Source organism: Staurois parvus, unplaced genomic scaffold, assembly GCF_062004578.1.
Source record: "Staurois parvus isolate SC_StPar_1 unplaced genomic scaffold, SC_StPar_1.0 ptg000874l, whole genome shotgun sequence".
Lineage (NCBI taxonomy): Eukaryota > Metazoa > Chordata > Amphibia > Anura > Ranidae > Staurois > Staurois parvus.
In genome coordinates, this window is record NW_028318670.1 from 233,004 (window position 1) to 254,447 (window position 21,444).

General features: G+C 50.7%; 1 protein-coding gene across 1 annotated transcript in view; it reads left to right on the top strand.

The window, feature by feature from the left end:
- The window catches only part of LOC149443109 (uncharacterized), a 73,513-nt gene extending 63,330 nt beyond the window's left edge, over window positions 1-10,183 (top strand). Inside the window, 6 exon segments of the mRNA XM_089655799.1 lie at window positions 674-1,750; window positions 6,992-7,099; window positions 7,281-7,589; window positions 7,679-8,002; window positions 8,098-8,239; window positions 8,461-10,183. Of these exon segments, the coding sequence (XP_089511925.1) occupies window positions 674-1,750; window positions 6,992-7,099; window positions 7,281-7,589; window positions 7,679-8,002; window positions 8,098-8,239; window positions 8,461-10,058 (3,558 nt within the window). The 3' untranslated portion in view covers window positions 10,059-10,183.
- Window positions 10,184-21,444: the final 11,261 nt, after the last annotated feature.

A 21,444-nucleotide genomic window follows, 5' to 3' on the forward strand; every position in this document is an offset into this window, starting at 1 on the left:
CACCTCCAGCTGCTCACCACCACCAGCTTACCCACTCCCTCTGCACCTCCAGCTGCTCATCACCACCAGCTCACCCCCTCCCTCTGCACCTCCAGCTGCTCACCACCAACAGCTCACCCCCTCTGTCACGTACTTGATGGGAGACTGAATTGACAAGGTCGGCCTCACTTGTGTCACTAATCCTGAGCCCGCTGAGGTTGGAACAGAGGGCGTCTAAGGACCAGGGGGACAAGAGTGCCAAGGTTTTGCTTGCGACTCTTGCAGATGATGACCTTGGTAAGCAGGATATCCACTGATTCGGATACTGTAGAAATAGACCAGGCAGGTACAGTGGATTGTCAGATGCACAGCAGAGCCAGGTTTGCAGCCAGGACACATGACTGGAGCGGAGTCGTAGGATAGCCAGGGTCATAACAGTCGGGCAGCGCGATACAGGATCAGGAGGAGAAATGCCAAAGTCTCCATATCTGGAGTTCTGATACTCAGTGGAACGAGTCTGCTCTCCGTCATCAGTTCTGCCTTGGTCTTTCTGACACCCTCAAGGATGAGCTAGCCCGAGTGGAGGTACCAACAAGACTGGAGACTCTGATAGACCTAACGATCCATATCGATCGTCGGATTCGGTAAAGGTTAAATGAAAGGACCAGTGGGAAACTTCTGTTATGCCCTGAAGAATGTTGTCCTGTCTGAGTCGCCCACCAATCCAGCTAGAAGGAGCTTTTGGAGACCACAGTTATCCGCAGCAGAACGTCTCCGTCGGCAGAAGTCCAATCTACTCTACTGTGGTGAAGCGGGACATTTCGTGGCTACCTGCCCGGTCAAACCTCACAAATCTTCACCTAACTGCTTCTACATGATGCATCCTCAGGGAACTGACCGAGCGCACCTCTCTTTCCAGCTGCAATTACAACTGGCCGAAAGGACTATCACGGTCCCGGCCATCATTGACTCAGGTGCCTGTAGCTGCTTCATGGATTCCCATTTTGCTACTCAGAATCAGATTCCCCTCTGCACGGAAACACAGAGGCTTGCAGTTCATCTGGTGGACGGGTCTGGTATTAGTTCCGGTCCGGTAACACAAGAAACCTTGCCAATATTTTGCTATTCTCGGTTGGGACACCAAGAATTGCTATGTCTGGACATTATCACTTACCCGATTTTTCCAATTATCCTCGGTATGCCTTGGTTAAAAGCACATAATCTAACCATCAATTGGTTGACCGGAGAGATCTCTTTCCCTTCTGGATATTATCAGAGTCACTGCACCCTCAAAGAGACAGGTGGGACGACCCCTCTGCTCAGTATTCATTCTGACCCTGAAACCCTGAAGCTTGTCCCTAAGGTTTACCACGAATACCAGGATTTGTTCAATAAGAAGAGTGCCAACGCCCTTCCTCCACATCGTCCTTATGATTGTCCAATTGAGCTCCTGCCCGGCGCCGAAATTCCTTTCAGTAGGATTTACCTTCTGTCCGAAGTCGAACTAAAGGTCCTCCGGGGATATATAGATGAAAGCCTGGAAAAAGGGTTTATTCGGCCATCTACTTCACCAGCAGGAGCCGGCATATTCTTCGTGGAGAAGAAGGATGGCACTTTGAGACCTTGTATAGATTTGAGGGGTGCTTACAATTTAGTGAGAATTCGGGAGGGAGACGAATGGAAGACAGCCTTCCGAACCAGATTCGGGCACTTTGAGTATCTGGTAATGCCCTTTGATCTCTGCAACGCCCCAGCAACCTTCCAACACCTGGTAAACAATGTTTTTCGGGACTACCTGGATTTATTTTTAATCGTGTATCTGGATGATATCTTGTTTTTTTTCTTGTTCCATCGAAAGTCATCGTGACCATGTAAAAAAGACACTGGAGAGACTACGCCAACACCACCTCTATGCAAAAGCTGAAAAATGCGAGTTCGAGAAACAATCTATCCAATTCCTCGGGCTGGTGATCACTCCGAAAGGCATCTCCATGGACCCTCAGAAGGTGTCTTGGAATGGCCCGTCCCTGAAGATAGGTAAGCTGTGCAGCGCTTTATAGGCTTTGCAAACTTCTATAGGAAGTTTATCAAGGACTTCTCTGGAAACCTAGTGCCAGTGACACAGCTCACCAGGCAACATGTGCCCTTCAAATGGACTCCTGAGGCCCAAACAGCCTTTGAGCAGCTAAAGATCATGTTCACAACCGCACCCATCCTGAAACACCCTGACCCTGCCCTAGCCTTCATCCTTGAAGTTGATGCTTCAGAAAACGCGGTAGGAGCCATCTTGTCACAAAGGCAGGGGCCCAAATCCCTTCTGCATCCTGTCACTTTCTTCTCCCGGAAATTGAACGTCTCTGAGAGAAATTATGCTGTGGGAGACAGGGAATTACTAGCCATCAAAGCAGCATCGGAAGAATGGCTCTCTTTACTAGAGGGAGCAGCCCATCCTATTCTCATCTTTACTGACCACAAGAATCTAGAGTGCCTGAGAACTGCAAAATGACTCAAGCCACAACAAGCTAGGTGGGCACTATTTTTCTCACGCTTCGTCTTCCATCTGACCTACCATCCGAGATCAAAGAATGGTAAACCTGATGCACTCTCCCACGTGTTTCCTGACCCAGTTGTTCAGTCAGAACCCGATATGATCTTGCCAGCCAAGAACTTTCTACTTCTGCAAATGGATCTTGTAACTCAGATAAAAGAAGCCATGGACAATATCCCACCTCCTGTAAATATGCATCTACAATTTAAGGATGGCCTGTAATTCCACAAGGGACAGATCTTTGTGCCCGAAGGACTTTGAGCAGTTATTCTCCAGAGATGTCACGACCAACCCTTAGCAGGTCACTTTGGGATTTGCAAAACATCTGAGTTAGTCTCTCACTCTTTTTGGTGGCCTAACGCAGCAAAGGATTGCCAGGACTATGTAAAATTATGCACAGTCTGTCTGAGGAATAAGTCAGATAGAGCCAAGACATGGGGCCTGCTGGAATCCTTGCCCGTACCAGAAAAGCTTTAGAGCATGATCTCCATGGATTTTATTGTGGAACTCCCCCCATCTGAGGAATTCACTACTATTTTAGTAGTAGTTGACTGCTTGTCCAAGATGGCCCACTTCATTCCCTTGAAAGGGACTCCTTCCGCTACAGAAACGGCTTCCGCTTCCATCAAGGAAATTGTAAGGCTACATGGTGTTCCCTTAAATATTGTGTCGGATCGAGGGGTACAATTTACGTCTAAATTTTGGAAGGCTCTGTGTGAGGCATTAGAGATCGAGTTACGCTTCTCCTCTGCTTATCATCCTCAAACCAATGGACAAACGTAGAGGACAAATCAAACGCTGTAGCAATACCTCCGACGCTTCTCCTCGTACTCACAGGACGACTGGGCATCACTCCTTCCTTTAGCGAAATTCGCATATAATAACTCCATACATTCCGCCACCAAACAATCCCCCTTTTACTTTAATTAGGGATACTACACTTTCTTCCAGAAATACCAGTGGAGGCCGCTGTCCCGGCAGTAGAAGAAAGGATGGAGTACCTCAGGAGGAATGACAAAATATTACAAAAAACGATTTCTGAGGCCCAAGAGAGTAACAAAAAATTTTTTGATAGAAAAAGAAGAGGCAACTTGAAACTAAAACAAGGGGATAAGGTCTGGCTGTCCTCGGCTAATCTGAAATTAAACTGTCCATCAAAAAAGCTGGGTCCGAGATACCTGGTACCATTTTCTGTCAAGAGAAGGGTTAACCCTGTAGCATTTGAATTGGAACTACCAGCTAACCTAAAGATCCACCCAGTATTTCATTGTTCTTTACTGAAACCACACGTCCCAAGTGGGTTTCCCAACTGGAATTCTGAGGCACCTGCTCCACTGTTGGTGGATGGAAATGAAGAATACGAAGCGGAGCCTATCTTGAATTGTAGGAATAGGGGCGGACAGACCCAGTTCCTCATCAAATGGAAGAGTTATGGACCTGAGGATAACTCCTGGGAACCGTCTACCAATGTCCATGCCCCACGGATACTTCAAGCCTACCTCTGTCGTCATCCTGAGAAACGAGCCCAAGTGGGCATCTGGAGGCTGCCCAAAGGGGGAGGGGGCAATATCAGGGAACAAGAAGATCGCTGCAGCGCATGAATCTGCGCAGGCGCTGGATCCCGACAAGGCAGGCAGGCAGGCACTAGGACCCAGGCGTGCCTGTTGCTAATGACGGTAACGTACAGGCACTAGGACCCAGGCGCGCCTGTCGGCGCTGGGCGGGCTATTTAAAGAGCACCTCGGTGCTGATTCAGTGCTGACTGGGTTTCAGCTCCCCCAGTGTCCTGCTTGTTTCCTGTGCGATTCCTTTGGTGCTGACCCGGCTTGTTCCTGACCCGACTCTGAGTTCTCTTCTGCCCCCCGGGTTCCTGATTTCGGCTCTGTTCCTGACTTTGGCATTTTCCTCCTGATCCTGTATCGCGCTGCCTGACTGTTATGACCCTGGCTATCCGACAACTCCGCTCCAGTCCTGTGTCCTTGTCGGGATCCAGCGCCTGCGCAGATTCATGCGCTGTGGCGATCTTCTTGTTCCCTGATACCCTCCCTTGGCTTTGTCAGCTTAAAGCTGCAATAGCAAGCCTCCCCCGCTCCTCATCCATCCATTCTTTGGTCCACCCACACTGCCCTATCTCTCACTCCTACCAGCACTGCCACATCTCGCTTCAATACTGCCACTCTCTCACTCATTTGGCCTCTTCCTTCTCTTCGCCACTGACTCTGGTTTTCCCCTGATCATTGCCTCCCTGCTCACCTCCATCTACATCTCTCACCGTATGGAGTGAACTCCCCTTTCTCTGCAAGTTACATTCCATTCCATTCCCGCCTCCCCATCCTTGTCCACATGTCCCCCCAACTCCACCAACCTACCACCTATCTGCTGCATCCCCCCTCCTTCCATCCCCAGTCATCCTCCTCACTCCCCCCCCCCCCCCTCGACCTTCCTGTCCTAGGGTACAAGAACCATTTTGTTTTATTTAACTATCCATTTTATGCCCCTCCCACTGTTAATGCAATTTGGCCACACCCACTCTTCACCTCATTGCTACTCTCCTTGGGGCACCCAAAGGTGTCGTTGTTTTTTTTACCATCCTATAGCACATACTACAACAAAAAATTGTCATGTACCGCCAGGGGCGGACTGACCATTTGGAAAAAGAGCACTGCCCGAGGGCCCGGGGTCAGTAGGGGGCCCCATGAAATGCCCCTGGTACCTTTTTCATAGGCTTTTTTGAGTTTGGGCAAGGACACAGGGGCCGCATGATCCTCTATTGCCTGAGGGCCCCATGAGTTGTTAGTCCTCCCCTGTGTACCGCTAAAGTCACACCCAACCAGTCAGGTACGTGTCTTTTCTTTAACCTCCTGGCTAACTAATTTAACTTTCCGCTGCCTTCCTCCACTTGCCAACTGGTCGTGTTAGTCCTATGCTTGTTTTCCTCTCCTAGCTCTGGGTCTACCTCCATGGTAATATTAACAGTGGAAGAACAATAGAAAAAGACCAAGTGGTCCTACAAGTCTTCTCCTGTAATTAAATGTTAGGGGTTTCACAAGGCAGAAGGTCGTCTGTAGGGTCAGAATAATGGAGGGGGTGTCCTTTTCTGATGCCTGCTGACATTGTGAGGAGTGAAGCTGAGATTACAGATGCTGATTGTCTTCTTTCTCCACTCCAAATGTTTCATCTTCTCCATCTTGGATGGTGCTGCTGAAGGTCAGTCCAGAGTGAGAGGATTGGCTCAGACTGGACACAATTTATCTGTGTTGATCCTATGGAGATTTTCTTGGGGCTGCAGTTCATCTGAGCTCCACAAGGTGGGGATCTCACTTCTACCCAGACAGGAAGTCTCTATGGTGGACAGGAAGTGATGTCAGGTATAAATTGGAAGTTTCGGATGAGAGGTGAGTTGGGAGGAAGTAGAGAGGAGACATTGCTGGAAGTGGTAGCAGAGGAGGTAATAAGATCTTATTTTTATTTACACCCAGTAACCCCTTCGTCATGTCCGTCCTCTTCCTCCATTGTCACCCCTGTCCTCTTCCTCCACCGTCGCGCCCGTCCTCTCCCTCCACCGTCGCGCACGTCCTCTCCCTCCACCGTCGCGCCCGTCCTCTCCCTCCACCGTCGCGCCCGTCCTCTCCCTCCACCGTCGCGCCCTTCCTCTCCCTCCACCGTCGCGCCCTTCCTCTCCACCGTCGCGCCCGTCCTCTCCCTCCACCGTCGCGCCCGTCCTCTCCCTCCACCGTCGCGCCCTTCCTCTCCCTCCACCGTCGCGCCCTTCCTCTCCCTCCACCGTCGCGCCCTTCCTCTCCCTCCACCGTCGCGCCCTTCCTCTCCCTCCACCGTCGCGCCCGTCCTCTCCCTCCACCGTCGCGTCAGTCCTCTTCTTCCATAGTCACTGTGACGTCTTTTATCTCCAGCAGATGATGATACACACATATATAGTGTGGGAACCCAGATTAACTCCTTCAGGGGCAGAACATTCCCCCACTTCCGAGGCCGGAACATTCTCCTCATTGTGGAGATGTCACCTTTCCCACCAATCACCTTCTCTCCTCCTCCGTCTATACTAATGGATTATACGATATAACAGGATGAGGTTTTTATTTAGAGGTGAATTTATCATACATTTGTTTGTATTTAATGAGTTTAAGAATAATGAGGAGGAAATAACTATTCCTGATGTCTGTGAAGGTTCAATCCAAGGGATGGGTCTGGATGGTGACTGTATCATTGTGTGTGTCAGGTTCCTATAAGGTGTCAGGGTGTCACTGTCTATTTCTCCATGGAGGAGTGGGAGTATTTAGAAGGACACAAGGACCTCTACAAGGACGTCATGATGGACAATCAGCCGCCCCTCACATCACCAGGTAAGAGGAGACTTTATTGGAAAGGAGAGAGCAGTACAGAGGATCCACCTAGATCCCCCATCATCTGATAAACACATAGAAACAATGGATTCAGTCAGTGTGTGTGTTTCCTACAGATGGATCCAGTCATGGGAACCCACCAGAGAGATGTCCCCGTCCTCTGTATTCCCGGGATTCCACACAGGAAGATCACACCATCCCTCACCATCAGGTAGATGGATCCGGTCATGGGAACCCACCAGAGAGATGTCCCCGTCCTCTGTATTCCTGGGATTCCACACAGGAAGGTCACACCATCACTCACCATCATCATGTAGATGAGGAACAATCACTGATAGTTCTGATTTATACACAGCATGTTTGTTACAATGAATGTTTTATTATATATTCAGAGTGGAATCCTCGGGGATGATAATATTGATGTTAAAGAAGAGTATAAAGAGGAGGATAAGGAGTATGGAGTGATGGAGGAGTTTTCAGAAGGACACAAGGATATGATGGAGCCACCTAATACCAGGAACCCACCAGAGAGATGTCCCTGTCCTCTGTATTCCCAGGATTCCACACAGGAAGGTCACACCATCCCTCACCATCATCAGGTAGATGGATCCAGTCATGGGAACCCACCAGAGAGATGTCTCCGTCCTCTGTATTCCCGGGATTCCACACAGAAAGGTCACACCATGCCTCACCATCATCAGGTAGATTAGGAACAATCACTGATAGTATCATTAGGATCTGTACATTATCTGCATTGTTACCATTGATGTCATTTTTATTATATATTCAGAGTGGAAACCTGAGAGATTCTACAGTTGGGGTTAAAGAAAAGATAAAAGAGGAGGAGGATGGGGTGATGGAGGAGTCAGAGATTCCAGAAGGACACAAAGATCTGTACCAGGACACCATGGTGGAGTCATCCAGCTACAGGAACCCACCAGAGAGATGTCCCCGTCCTCTGTATTGCCGGGATTCCACACAGGAAGGTCACACCATCCCTCACGATCATCAGGTAGATGGATCCAGTCATGGGAACCCACCAGAGAGATGTCCCCGTCCTCTGTATTCCCGGGATTCCACACAGGAAGGTCACAACATCCTTCACAAGGACCAGGTAGGTAGCATGGATCATCTAGAACATGAAAGTGGCTCTTGTAGATGATCTATGGACCTTCCAAGATGATATTTTCTCTCCTTCTCTTGGTTTAGGGTGAAGATCTGACAGATATAAAAGTTGAGGTGAAATTAGAAGAAGAAGAGGCGTATGTGAGGGATGATCAGCAGTCTATGGAGGAGGATGGAATAACGGGGACATTTAGAGAGGAGGACACTCCTACAGAGATCAGCACAGGTGGGTCATGAACACTATATTCATTCCTCCACCCATACTGCTCACTGATTGGTCCAGATGATAAAGTTCTCATTGTCTGTCTGACAAGAGCCTGGAGCTCAAGAGGAACCATTTAACCTTTTAAGCTCCTCAGAGACCAAGCTGCCTGATGTGGGCGGAGTCCTGGTTTGGGGGAACCAATCAGCTCCTGTCTAGTAATCCTCTTTGTCTTTGTATTTTAGTCCATGGCTGGGAGATGAGGAAAACCTCCGAGGATTGTCTCACTTTGTCTCCAGACTGGAAAGTAGAAGATGAGGACATCACACAGTATAGTCCAGGAGAAAACCCGGCTCCCTCCAATGTCCATCCGGCACCACCCAGTGTAGATGGACCATCAGATTCCTCGTATCGTGAGGAACCTCAGACTGTGCGGGACCGGGCCGGCCTTCCAACAGGGAAGAGCTTCTCCTGTACTGAGTGCAGGAAATGTTTTCCACGGAAATCAGCTTTTTTAAGACATCTAAGCTCTCATACAGGGGAGAAGCTGTATTTATGTACCGAGTGTGGGAAATGTTATGCGCAGAAATCAGGACTTGTCAGACATCAAATATCTCACACAGGAGAGAAACCGCATTCCTGTCCTGAGTGCGGAAAACAGTTTTCATTGAAAGCAGCTCTTGTCAGACATCAGAGATCTCACACGGGTGAGAAGCCATACTCCTGCCCTGAGTGCGGGAAATGTTTTTCACGGAGCACTTCTCTTTCTGTACATCAGAAATACCACTCGGGAAACAAACCATATTCTTGCCCAGAGTGTGGGAAATGTTATCCACAAAAATCAGAACTTGTCAAACATCAGAAATCTCACAGAGAGGATAAACCATATCCCTGCTCTGAGTGCGGGAAAGGTTATCCACGGAAATCAGAACTTGTCATACATCAAAGATCTCACACTGGGGAGAAGCCATACTGCTGTCAGGAGTGTGGGAAATGTTATTCGTTGAAATCAACACTTGTCATACATCAAAGATCCCACACAGGCAAGAAGCCGTATTCCTGTCCGGAGTGCGGAAAATGTTATCCACGGCAATCTGCACTTGCCAGACATCTAAGATCCCACACAGGAGAAAAGCCGTATTCCTGTGCTGAGTGCGGGAAATGTTTTTCACAGAACTCTCATCTTTCTGAACATCAAAGATGCCACTCGTACAGCAAGCCATATTCCTGCCCAGAGTGCGGGAAATGTTATATTAGGAAATCAGCCCTTGTCCAACACCAAATATCTCACACAGGGGAGAAATCATATTCCTGCTCTGAGTGTGGGAAATGTTATCTACGAAAAACAGAACTTATCAGACATCACAAATCTCACATGGGGGAAAAGCCGTATTCCTGTCCTGAGTGCGGCAAATGTTATCTGTGGAAATCAGAACTTGTCACACATCAGAGATGTCACACGGGGGAGAAGCCGTACTCCTGTCCTGAGTGCGGGAAATGTTTCCCCTTTAAATCAACACTTGTCAGACATCGAAGATCTCACACAAGGGAGAAGCCGTATTCCTGTTCTGAGTGCGGGAAATGTTTTGTAGAGAAGTCCTCTCTTTCTGTACATCAGCAAAGTCACACGGGGGAGAAGCCGTTTTTCTGCCCTGAGTGCGGGAAATGTTATCAAAGGAAATCAGAACTCGTCACGCATCAGAGATCTCACACGGGGGAGAAGCCGTATTCCTGCCCTGAGTGCGGGAAATGTTACCCACGGAGATCAGAACTTGTCAGACATCAAAAATCTCACATGGGGGAGGAGCCTATTCTCGACCTGAGCGTGGGAAATGTTTGCTAGAGAAGACCTATGTGTTGGTAGATTGGGGGGGGGGGGGGGGAGGAGCCGTATACTGTGTGGAGCGTATACTACTTTCATATGTCGTCTTGTCAGACTAATGAGTAATAAATATATTTTTCAACCACTGCAAGTGAGCCGTGTTGGTTTTTGTTTAACCCCTTCAATACTGGACATCACACCCCCTCCCCCGCTCCCCCTACCCCTCTGCGTGGGACAATTTTCAGCTTTCAGTGCTCTCGCAGTCGTGCAACACTGCCCCCAGATAACATTTTCAGTGCTTTCATTTGGTGGTATTTAACCGCCTGCCAACCACGTTACAGATCAACAGCGAGGTTGACCAGTCCTGGGAGGGGGTCATATGACGTCCTCCCGCGCACCCCGTGATCTCCGTGGACACGGCTGATCAAATGATACAGTAAATGGCCAATCACAGCAGCCTTTTGCCACATGATTAGCCGTGTCCAATGACAGAGGAGATCACCGGGTAAATGCAGTTGCTAGTTGTCTGCTGCACTGTCACAGCGTGAGGAGAGAACTGCTGATAACCGGCAATTGTCAGAGGATGGATCGGCACCCATCATCAGGGCATTGATGATCAGTACCCAGCAGTGCCACCCACCTGTTCCCATCAGTACCACCCACCTGTACCCATCAGTGCCACCCACCTGTGCCCTGCAGTGCCACCCGCCTGTACCCATCAGTGCCACCCACCTGTGCCCTGCAGTGCCGCCCTCCTGTACCCATCAGTGACGCCCACCTGTGCCCTGCAGTGCCACCCACCTGTGCCCATCAATGTCACCCACCTGTGCCTATCAGTGCCTCCCACCTGTACCCATCAGTGAGGCGCACTTGTGCCCAGCAGTGCCACCTGCCTGTACCCATCTGTGCTGCCCACCTGTACCCATCAGTGACACCCACCTGTGCCCTGCAGTGCCACCCGTCAATGCTGCCCGGCATTGCCGCCAGTCCGTGCCCATCATTGTTGCATATCAGTGCAGCCTCATCAGTGCCAGCTCATTAGTGTTGCCTATCAGTGCTGCCTATCCGTGCTCATTAGGATCGCCTATCCGTGCGCATCAGTGTCGCCTATCAGTGCCCATCTGTGCCGCGCATCCGTGCCACCTATCAGTGCCTATCCATGCCCATCAGTGCTGTCTATCAATGCCGCCTATCAGTGCTGCCTATCAGTGCAGCCTCATCAACGCACATCAGTGAAGGAGAAAAATGACCCGTTTGCAAACTTTTATAATAGAAACAAAGTAAAAATGTTTTTTTCAAATGTTTGCTCTTTTTTTGTTTATAAAAATAAAAACCCCAGTGGCAATACCACCAAAAGAAAGCTCTATTCGTGTGAAAAAAAAAGATACAATTTCATATGGGTACAGTGTTGCATGACCGCGCAATTGTTATTCAAAGTGTGACAGCGCTGAAAGCTGAAAATTGGCCTGGGCAGGAAGGGGGTAGAAGTGTCTGGTGGGCAGGAAGAGGGGAGAAGTGCCCGGTAGGCAGGAAGGGGGTAGAAGTGCCCTGTAGGCAGGAAGGGGGTAGAAGTGCCCGGTAAGCAGGAAGGGGGTAGAAGTGCCCGGTAGACAGGAAGGGGGTAGAAGTGCCCGGTAAGCAGGAAGGGGGTAGAAGTGCCCGGTAGGCAGGAAGGGGGTAGAAGTGCCCGGTAAGCAGGAAGGGGGTAGAAGTGCCCTGTAGGCAGGAAGGGGGTAGAAGTGCCCGGTAAGCAGGAAGGGGGTAGAAGTGCCCGGTAGGCAGGAAGGGGGTAGAAGTGCCCGGTAAGCAGGAAGGGGGTAGAAGTGTCCGGTAGGCAGGAAGGGAGTAGAAGTGTCCGGTGGGCAGGAAGGGGGTGGAAGTGTCTGGTAGGAAAGAATGGGGTAGACGTGCCGGTAGGCAGGAAGGAGGTAGAAGTGTCCGGTAGGCAAGAAGGGGGTAGAAGTGCCCTGTAGGCAGGAAGGGGGTAGAAGTGCCCTGTAGGCAGGAAGGGGGTAGAAGTGCCCGGTAGGCAGGAAGGGGGTAGAAATGCCCGGTGGGCAGGTAGGGGGTAGAAGTGCCCTGTAGGCAGGAAGGGGGTAGAAGTACCCGGTGGGCAGGAAGGGGGTAGAAGTGCCCTGTAGGCAGGAAGGGGGAAGAAGTACCCAGTGGGCAGGAAGGGGGTAGAAGTGCCCTGTAGGCGGGAAGGGGGAAGACGTGCCCGGTACGCAGGAAGGAGGTAGAAGTGCCCGGTGGGCAGGAAGGGGGTAGAAGTGTCCGGTAGGCAGGAAAGGGGTAGAAGTGCCGGAAGGCGAGGGGTTAATCACCACTGGGGGGGGGGGTATTTTTTGCTAAACAAATTTAAAAAGACTGAAAATTAAAAAAAAAAAAATTTTTCTTTGTTTCTTATAAAACTTTGCAAATAAGTAATTTTTCTTATTCACTGATGGGCACTGATGAGGCGACACATCTGGTCACTATTAAGGCTGCACTGATGAGCACTGATGAGGCGGCACTTCTGGTCACTACTAAGGCTGCACTGATGGGCACTGATGAGGCTGAACTGATGAGGCAGCACTTCTGGTCACTATTAAGGCTGCACTGATGGGCACTAATGAGGATGCTCTGATGGGCACTAATGAGGCTGCACTTATGGGCACTATTAAGGCTGCACTGATGAGGCTGCACTGATGGGCACTAATGAGGCTGCACTGATGAGGCGGCACATTTGGTCACTATGAAGGCTGCACTAATGGGCACTATTATTATTATTATACAGTATTTATAAAGCGCCAACAGTTTGCTCAGCGCTGTACATTACAATGGGGGACAATACATGAGACAGTACAATAACAATACAGTGTGATACACGAGGGGTTCGAGGGCCCTGCTCCTTGGAGCTTACAATCTAGGAGGGAGGGGATAGTGGTACGGGAGGAAAAGCTGTGGGGAATGGAGTGGTAGGAAGAGTGGAGGAGATTGGCAGTTAGCAGAGGGTGGGGTAGACTTCCCTGAAGACATGGGTTTTTAGGGTGTGCCTAAAGGAGAGTAGAGTGGGTGATAGTCTGATGGATTGGGGTAGGGAGTTCCAGAGGATGGGTGACACCTTGAAGAGGTTCTGGAGGCGGGCATGGGAGGAGGAGATCAGGGAACTAGAGAGAAGGAGGTCTTGTGAGGAGCGGAGACTGCGTTTTGGATGGTATTTGGATATTAGGTCGGTGATGTAGTTTGGTGCAGTATGATGGACAGCTTTGTACGTCAGTGTTAGGATTTTGAATTTGATCTGTTGTGCAATCGGAAGCCAGTGGAGGGATTGGCAGAGGGGGGTGACGTAAACGGAGCGGTTGGTAAGGTGGATGAGTCTGGCTGCCATATTCATGATCGACTGAAGCGGGGATAGCCTGTGGCAAAGCAGGTCAGTGAGGAGGGAGTTGCAGTAGTCGAGTCATGATATGATGAGGGAGTGGATGAGCTGTTTAGTGGTTTCTGGGGTTAGGAATGGGTGTATTTTGGCGATGTTGCGAAGGTGGAGTCTGCATGAATTTGCCAGCGATTGGACATGGGGTTGGAAGGACAGGTTTGAGTCTAGGGTGACACCTAGTACTCTGGCTTGTGGGGTGGGCCTTATGGTGGCATTGTTGGACGTGATGGAGAAGTCAGTGGGGGGTGGTGGGCTGGGGGTAAGATTAGGAGCTCGGTTTTGGAGAGGTTCAGTGAGGCAAGGGGTAGAGAGGTAGATTTGCGTGTCGTCGGCATAGAGGTGATAGTTGAAGCCGTGGGAGTGTATCAATTGGCCAAGGGATGAGGTGTAGATGGAGAAGAGAAGGGGCCCAAGGACAGAGCCTTGGGGGACCCCAACAGAGAGGTGGAGGTGGTAGTGTTATAGGTAATGCTGAAGGTGCGTTGTGATAGGTAGGATGAGAGCCAGGAGAGAGCGGAGTCTCTGAGGCCAAGAGAGTGTAGTTTCTTGAGGAGGAAGGGGTGGTCGACTGTGTCAAAAGCTGCAGGGAGGTCAAGGACTAGGAGGACTGAGTAGTGACCATTAGCTTTGGCGGTTAGCAGGTTGTTGGAGAGTTTGAGTAGGGCGGTTTCAGTAGAGTGTAGGTGACAGAAGCCGGACTGTAGGGGGTCGAGGAGGTTGTTGGCGGTGAGGTGGGAACTCAGGCGATTGTAGACTAAACGCTCAAGGAGTTTGGATGTAAATGGCAGCAGGGAGATGGGTCTAAGGTTGTTCAGGTCAGTGGGGTCCAGGGAGGGCTTTTTAAGTATGGGAGTGATGTATGCGTGCTTCAGAGGGGAGGGGAATGTGCCAGTAGAGAGGGAGAGATTAAATATGTGAGTGAGAGAGCGTAGGATGGCGGAGGAGGGAGATCGTAGGAGTTGTGAGGGGACAGGGTCGAGGGGGCAGGTGGTGAGGTGAGCTTCAGAGAAGACCTTGGTGACCTCCTCAGTGGTGGTGGGGTCGAAGGAGTGGAGTGTTGAGGGGGCTACTGTGTCAGGGATGTTCAATGGGGTTAGATGGATGTTAGATGGGGTGGAGGTCTAAACAGTGGTGAGGCCAACGGGGAGGGGTGTTGAGGGGGTTGCTGTGTGAGAGGAGATAGGTGGGGTGGAAGTCTGAGCAGCAGCGATGTCCCTGCAAATAGTGTCAATCTTATTTTTTAAGTGATTGGCAATCTCAAGGGTGGTGAGGTACTGGGTGGAGGTGGGGGCAGAGAGAGTAGAGAGTTGAAAGTGGAGAAGAGCCAGCGAGGATTGGAGGAGAGGGTCCTGTTAAGTGTCAGAAAGTAGGCTTGTTTGGCAGCATGGAGGGAGGAGGTGTAGGTGTGGAAGGCAGATGTGTAGCGGGTGAACGCTAGTTGGGACCTGGTTTTGCGCCATAGTCGCTCCAGCGCACGACTGCGTCGTTTGAGAGTTTTGGTATGATCAGTCTGCCAGGGCTGAAGTGGGCGGGCTCTGATGTTTCATGTGGTTAAAGGCGCTAGCGAGTCTAGAGCTGATGAGAGCAAGTTGTTATAGGCAGTCGGGGCAGAACAGGGGAAGCACGCTGTCATAAAGTTGATCAGCTGCAGAGTGGAAGGGGGCAGGGTACAGGTTGTGGAGGTTTTGGTTGGTAATAATTTGACATTTGGAGGGGTAGGCGTTTGAGGACGAGGAGACAGAGAATGTAATAAGGTTGTGGTCAGAGAGAGGGAAGGGGGTGTTTGTGAGGTTGTGGGGGGTGCAGAGATGGGAGAAGACGAGGTCCAGGATCATCCCATCGGAGTGGGTGGTGGATTGTATGCACTGAGTGAGTGCAAAAGAGGAGGTTAAGTGGAGGAATTGAGATGTAGCTGGGTTATTGATGTTGTCAGGGATGTTGAAGTCTCCAAGGATGATGGTGGGTAGCTCGGAAGAGAGAAAGAAGGGTACCCAGGCGGAAAAGTAATCAAGGAAGCGGGATATGGGTCCAGGAGGCCGGTAGATCACAGCAATACTCAGGGAGGTTGGAGAGAAAAGTCGGATGCAGTGGGCCTCAAAGGAGGAGAAGGATAGAGGGGGGGGTTTGGGAGGACTCAGAAGGTGCTCAGTGGTGACAGGAGCTGACCAACCCCACCACCTTTTCGAGCGTTGGGTCTGGGTGAGTGGGTCCAGATGAGACCTCCATAGGAGAGTGCTGCAAGGGAGGTGGAGTCAGTGGCCTGGATCCAGGTTTCCGTGATCGCTAGGAGGTTGAGGGAGCGGGAAACAAGGAGGTCGTGGATGGCGGTGAGCTTGTTGCAAACCGATCGGGCGTTCAGAAGTGCACAGGAAAATGAGGGGGGGTGGTTTTGGGGAGCAGAGGGACAGGTACTAGGTTGAAGGGGTTGCGGCAGGACGTGGAAGTGGGAGGGTGTCTTGTGGGTGGGTGAGGAGGTGGAGGGCCAGGGTTCGGGGAGATGTCCCCGGCGGTTAGGAGAAGAAGAAGGGTGAGAAAGGTGGCATGGGAGCGGGATGTGCAGGCGCGTGTAAGTCTACCAGTGGAGGTGTTCGGGTCAGTGGGAGAGTGGAGTATCAGGAGGAGGTGGTGAGAGCCGTAGAGGGGAGAAAGAAGCAGTGAGGGCACAATGAACAGATGTTTGGGAGGAGCAGAGGGATATAGAGAAGAGATTTTGGGAATGGAGGAGAGGAGTATGAGGAGGAGGAGTGGAGGCATTTTAGGGAGGTAAACGGAGTGGCGGACAGGTGTGGTGGGAAGCTTTGTTGCAGATAGTCTAGTGTGCAGTGGCGTATCTTGTCACTGTGTCTTCAGGTTGCTAGAGTTCTTGTGCCTAGGAGCAGGATGGGTAGAGTTCAGGTTGATAGGTTGTAGCCGAGGGTAATCAAGCTGCGAGTATCAGTTTGTGAAAGTCTGGTTAGAGGGGTGAGGTTTGGTTTGCGGAGATGAAGGGTGGTCGTCAGCAGCGGAGGTGTTTTCTAGGTGGTGGAGATGGGGTGTGGAGAAGGTTGTGAAAGGTGGGCATCAGATGTGGGTGATGGGCATAGTAAGGCTGGGGGATCGCAGAACCAGCAGTCGGGCCTTCTCCCACACTGTGTTCCCGGGGGTCAATAGGTGGGTTTCAGGTCCGGGCAGGTCAGGTTGCACTGTGGTAGGCTTCACCAGGTTGAGGTCGTCCGTTGAGCTCAGCGGTCCGGGCAGGGTTGCGTCGTGGGTGGCAATAGTGGGCCTCACCCGGCCGAGGTCATCTGCTGGGCTCAGTGGTGTGGGAAGCGCTCGCTTCAGGACAGCCTTACGGGTGTCGATGGGGGTGTGCGGGTGGTGCTTCTTTAGGCCAGGAGCAGGCTCCCTTTGGGTTGTCCGGGGGGGGGTGTCGTGGTGGGCCGCAGTAGGCCCTGCCAGGCCAGGTGCTTGGGTGCTGAGGTAGGCCTCGGCCTAGGTGGTGCGGGTCCCAGTTGCTTCACGGCAGGGTCGGGGGGACCGCCGGTGCCCTCACCCAGCCCTCAAACTACCCGGGTGGTAGGGTTGTGAGGTGGGGGCTGGGTGGTGCGATTGGCCTGGTGGTCAGGTGGCTGGTGTGGCTTCGGGCCCAGTTGTGGTGCGGCCTGGGTGGGGCGTGCGGCCTGGATGTGGGCTGCAGCGGGCGGTGGGTGGCAGTAGGGTTGTGGGCTGGGGGCTTTTTTGGTTGCCCCTGTGTTCAATAGTAGCTGGTGGGTAGTGGTTTGCAGTCCCTGGTGGGTAGTGGTTTGCAAGCGCCCCTGTTAGTGTCCCTGGTGGCTAGTGGTGTGGAGCGGGCACCGCTGTAGTGGAGTCGGGGGCGGAGCGGCAGGGAGGCTTGGCCGGCCGCTCCCCCAGCGTGCCCGACGTACCTGGGCTCGGAGCGGCTGAGGAGGGCCGGGGTGGAGACGGATCGGTGTGGACCATGCGGACGGAGGGATGGATACTGAAAGGTTGTCGCTAGCCCCTTGCTATCTGTCTTTATCAGTCTCTTGAAGATACGGACGCCTCCGGAGGATTGAGTTCACCTCAGAAGCAACAGACACATACACACAGTGATAGGTGAAATCAATCTATCAAGTTTATTAGCGGGAAGAAAATTAATGTAACAGAAAAAAGAAAGGTGGGGGGCACAGAGTATCAAAAAGCTGCGTTGTCAGTAATTAATTGGCTGAATACAAATGATACAAGCATTGACGTCAATTCTGAAAAATGATGGGAAACGAGGTTTCACTTTTCCAGGAATAAGAAAAGTGTCTACAGTGTTTTAAAACTTATCTACTACATACAATAGAATCTCGCTAGATACTTGTCAAGGCTGTGAACATGGTTTTTCTCAGGCCTTGAAATCAGTTACAAGTATCCAACAGTTATTTTCCCATGTGACAGAAGTATTTGACTTTTAATTATATCATAACAGAAACAGGTGCTGTTAGTACAAAGAAATAATTGGATACTATCTCTGCCTCTACCAAGGCTAAACTAAGATAAGAAATAGAAGAATATTGTGAGTACAGTTCTGTAACACATAACTGACAGCATATTTTCATTAACTCATTCTGGGTATAATACAAAACAATTAATCAACATGGAGTACAAAATATAGAATGGAGTGGAGGGGAAAACAAAATGACAGACCTAAAAGACATACATTTCCATTCAGATACCACGGACGGATGGCCGGGATCGTCGCCGCCGGATTGTCGGATCGTCCGCCGTGGAGGGCGCGGTACTGCCGGAGGTCTCCCTCTGCTCCAGGTGGGTGAAGGTGGCCAGGCTCCCGGGGGATGGCGGGCGGGAGCACGGAGGCAACCGGAGCATGTGGTCATTAATGAGGATGCTCTGATGGGCACTAATGAGGGTGCACTTATGGGCACTATTAAGGCTGCACTGATGAGGTGCCACCTATGCTTACTATTGAAGCTGCACTGATGGGCACTGATGAGACTGCACTGATGAAGTGGCACTTCTGGTCACTATTAAGGCTGCACTGATGGACGCTAATGAGGCTGCACTGATGGGCACTGATGAGGCTGCACTTCTGGTCACTATTAAGGCTGCACTGATGGAAACTGATGAGGCTGCAGTGATGTGCACTGATGAGGTGGCACTGATGAGGCTGCACTTATAATAACTATTGAAGCTGCACTGATGGCCACTAATGAGGCTGCACTGATGGGCACTTGTCCTGCACTGATGGCCACTAATGAGGCTGCACTGATGGGCACTAATGAGGTTGCACTGATAGGCTTCACTGGTGGGCACTGATAAGCTGCACTGAAAATCAGGGTACTGACCGTTGACCACTTTGCCAGGTATCGGCTGCCTCTTCCTGACACAGACATGGAGTGTGAGAAGAGCGCAGATAAGTGGCAATGTGATCCGCTGTGATTGGCCCTTTTGTATCCTAAAGGCAGAGTTGTCACAGAGAGCACCAAAGGTGCATCCTGGGAGGTCGTCTATAGACACCAGAGTGAGAAAACAATTCTGTGCCAAGGGGGTCCTCAGATTTATGTACCTAGGGTGTCCTCGGAGATTTATGTACCTAGGGTGTCCTCGGAGATTTATGTGCCTAGGGTGTCCTCGGAGATTTATGTGCCTAGGGTGTCTTCGGAGTTTTATGTGCCTAGGGTGTCATCGGAGATTCATGTGCCTAGGGTGTCCTCGGAGATTCATGTACCTAGGGTGTCCTCGGAGATTTATGTACCTAGGGTGTCCTCGGAGATTTATGTGCCTAGGGTGTCCTCGGAGATTTATGTGCCTAGGGTGTCATTGGAGATTTATGTGCCTAGGGTGTCCTCGGAGATTTATGTACCTAGGGTGTCCTCGGAGATTTATGTACCTAGGATGTCCTCGGAAATTAATGTACCTCGGGTGTCCTCAGATTTATGTGCCTAGGGTGTCATAGGAGATTTATGTGCCTAGGGTGTCCTCGGAGATTTATGTGCCTAGGGTGTCCTCAGATTCATGTGCCTAGGGTGTCATCAGAGATTTATGTACCTAGGGTGTCCTCACCTACTTTGGGGGTGATAGGGGGTATGGAACGCCAGAGTGACTCCTAATGCCGCCCATATTTCTTTGGTTACTGAAGCTGTGAAAGCGGGGCCCTGGTCACTCTCTATCACCTCTGGAAGCCCATATCTGCATACAACCTCAGTGAGGAGTTTCTTCACAGTTGTTTTAGCAGTCCTGTTAGTTACAGCAAAGGCCTCTGGCCAACTGGAAAACATGTCCAACACCACTAGGGTGTACTCAACCACCCACTCTTTGGCATCTGGATATGATCAATTTGTATCCTTTGAAAAGGGTATAGGGGTTTGGCCAAGTGTTTCTGTGGTGTCTTCTCTGTGCGTCCCGGATTGCACTTTGCACAGATGGCACATGTTCTGCAAAAAATTGTTCGTCAATGTGGTGATTCCAGGCGCTATATAGTACTTGTTGATGAGAGAGTTCATGAGGCTCTTTGACAGATGGGCTGCTCCGTGTGCCCACTGGACTACAGCTGGAAACATATTCTTGGGTAAACAAAGCCTCTTGTTGCACTCAAACAGACCGTCTTTGAGAATAGCTCCTCTCCGTCTCCAGCTTTCTTTTTCTTCTGGACTTGCTGCTTCTTGGAGTTCCTTGAGGTAGCTTCTGTCCACAGGTAAGGTCTGTAAGGTGAACATTGGTTCCCACTCTCCGGTCACCTCTCCTTCCATTTCTGGTGGTCCCATGGCCGCTCGTTTTGTCGCCAAATCTGCCAGATTATTGCCTTTGGCTTCTGAAGAGTTTAATTTCCCATGAACTTTTACCTTCAGAATAGCCACTTGCATGGGTAGAAGGAGTGCTTCCAGCAGTCGTCCAATGGCTGCTCCATGTCTTATGGATGTACCTGCCGCAGTCATAAATCCTCTTGCCTTCCATATGGGTCCAAAGTCATGGGCCATCCCAAAGGCATATCTGGAGTCTGTGTAGATATTGGCCCTTTTTCCTTAATTCATCTGGCATGCTGTTGCGAGTGCTTGAAGTTCAGCTCCCTGTGCAGATATTGCTGGCGATAGGGCTCTTGCCTGTAGGACTGTGTCTGCAGTAGTGACCGCAAATCCTTTGTAATATATGCCTCCTTCATCTGCATATCTGGAACCATCAACAAAGAAAGTGAAGTCTGGATCCTGCAGAGGTGTTTCACTCACTGTGGGGAGATGGAAGATTTCCATTTTCATCACTTCAAGACAATTATGAGGCTCAGTGGCTCCATTATCCTCTCCACTTTCTTCATTACCTTCATTACCCCCCTCAGCAATTGGGAGGAGAGTGGCCGGATTCAGGGTTTGGCAACGTAGGAGAGTGACGTTATCAGGAAGGTGGAGGGAACACTGTAGTCTAAGATGCCTCGCTGTGGACAAATGTTTAGGTTGGACTTGGTTTAAAATGGCAGCACTGGCATACGGTGCCAGAAGAACAAGTTCATGTCCCAGTACGATATCAGAGGTCTTATCCAGCAGAGCTTGAGCAGCGAAAACTGCACGCAGACACGACGGTGCTCCTCTAGCCACTGGGTCCAAACGGCATGAGTAGTAGCCTACGGATCGTAGGCAGTCTCCGTGGGACTGGGCCAATACTCCTGTGCCATGGCCTTGGCGTTCAGACATGAACAGTTTGAAAGGTTTCTCGTAGTCTGGTAGACCTAGGGCTGGGGCTGAAGAAAATAAGCATTTTAGAGCCAAAAAAATTGGAGTCGGCCTCTTCGGACAGATGGAAGGGCTCAGACTTGAGAGCATCGTAGAGTGGTTGCATAAACCAAGAAGCATCAGGAATCCATGACCTACAGTAGGATATGAGGCCAAGAAAGGCATGGAGTGGCTTCTGGCCTAAAGGGAGTGGCAAGTTCTGGATGGCCTTAACTCTTTCCTCCGTAAGATGCCTTGTTCCATGTGAGAGACAGTGGCCTAAGAATACGACTGTTGTAGAGCA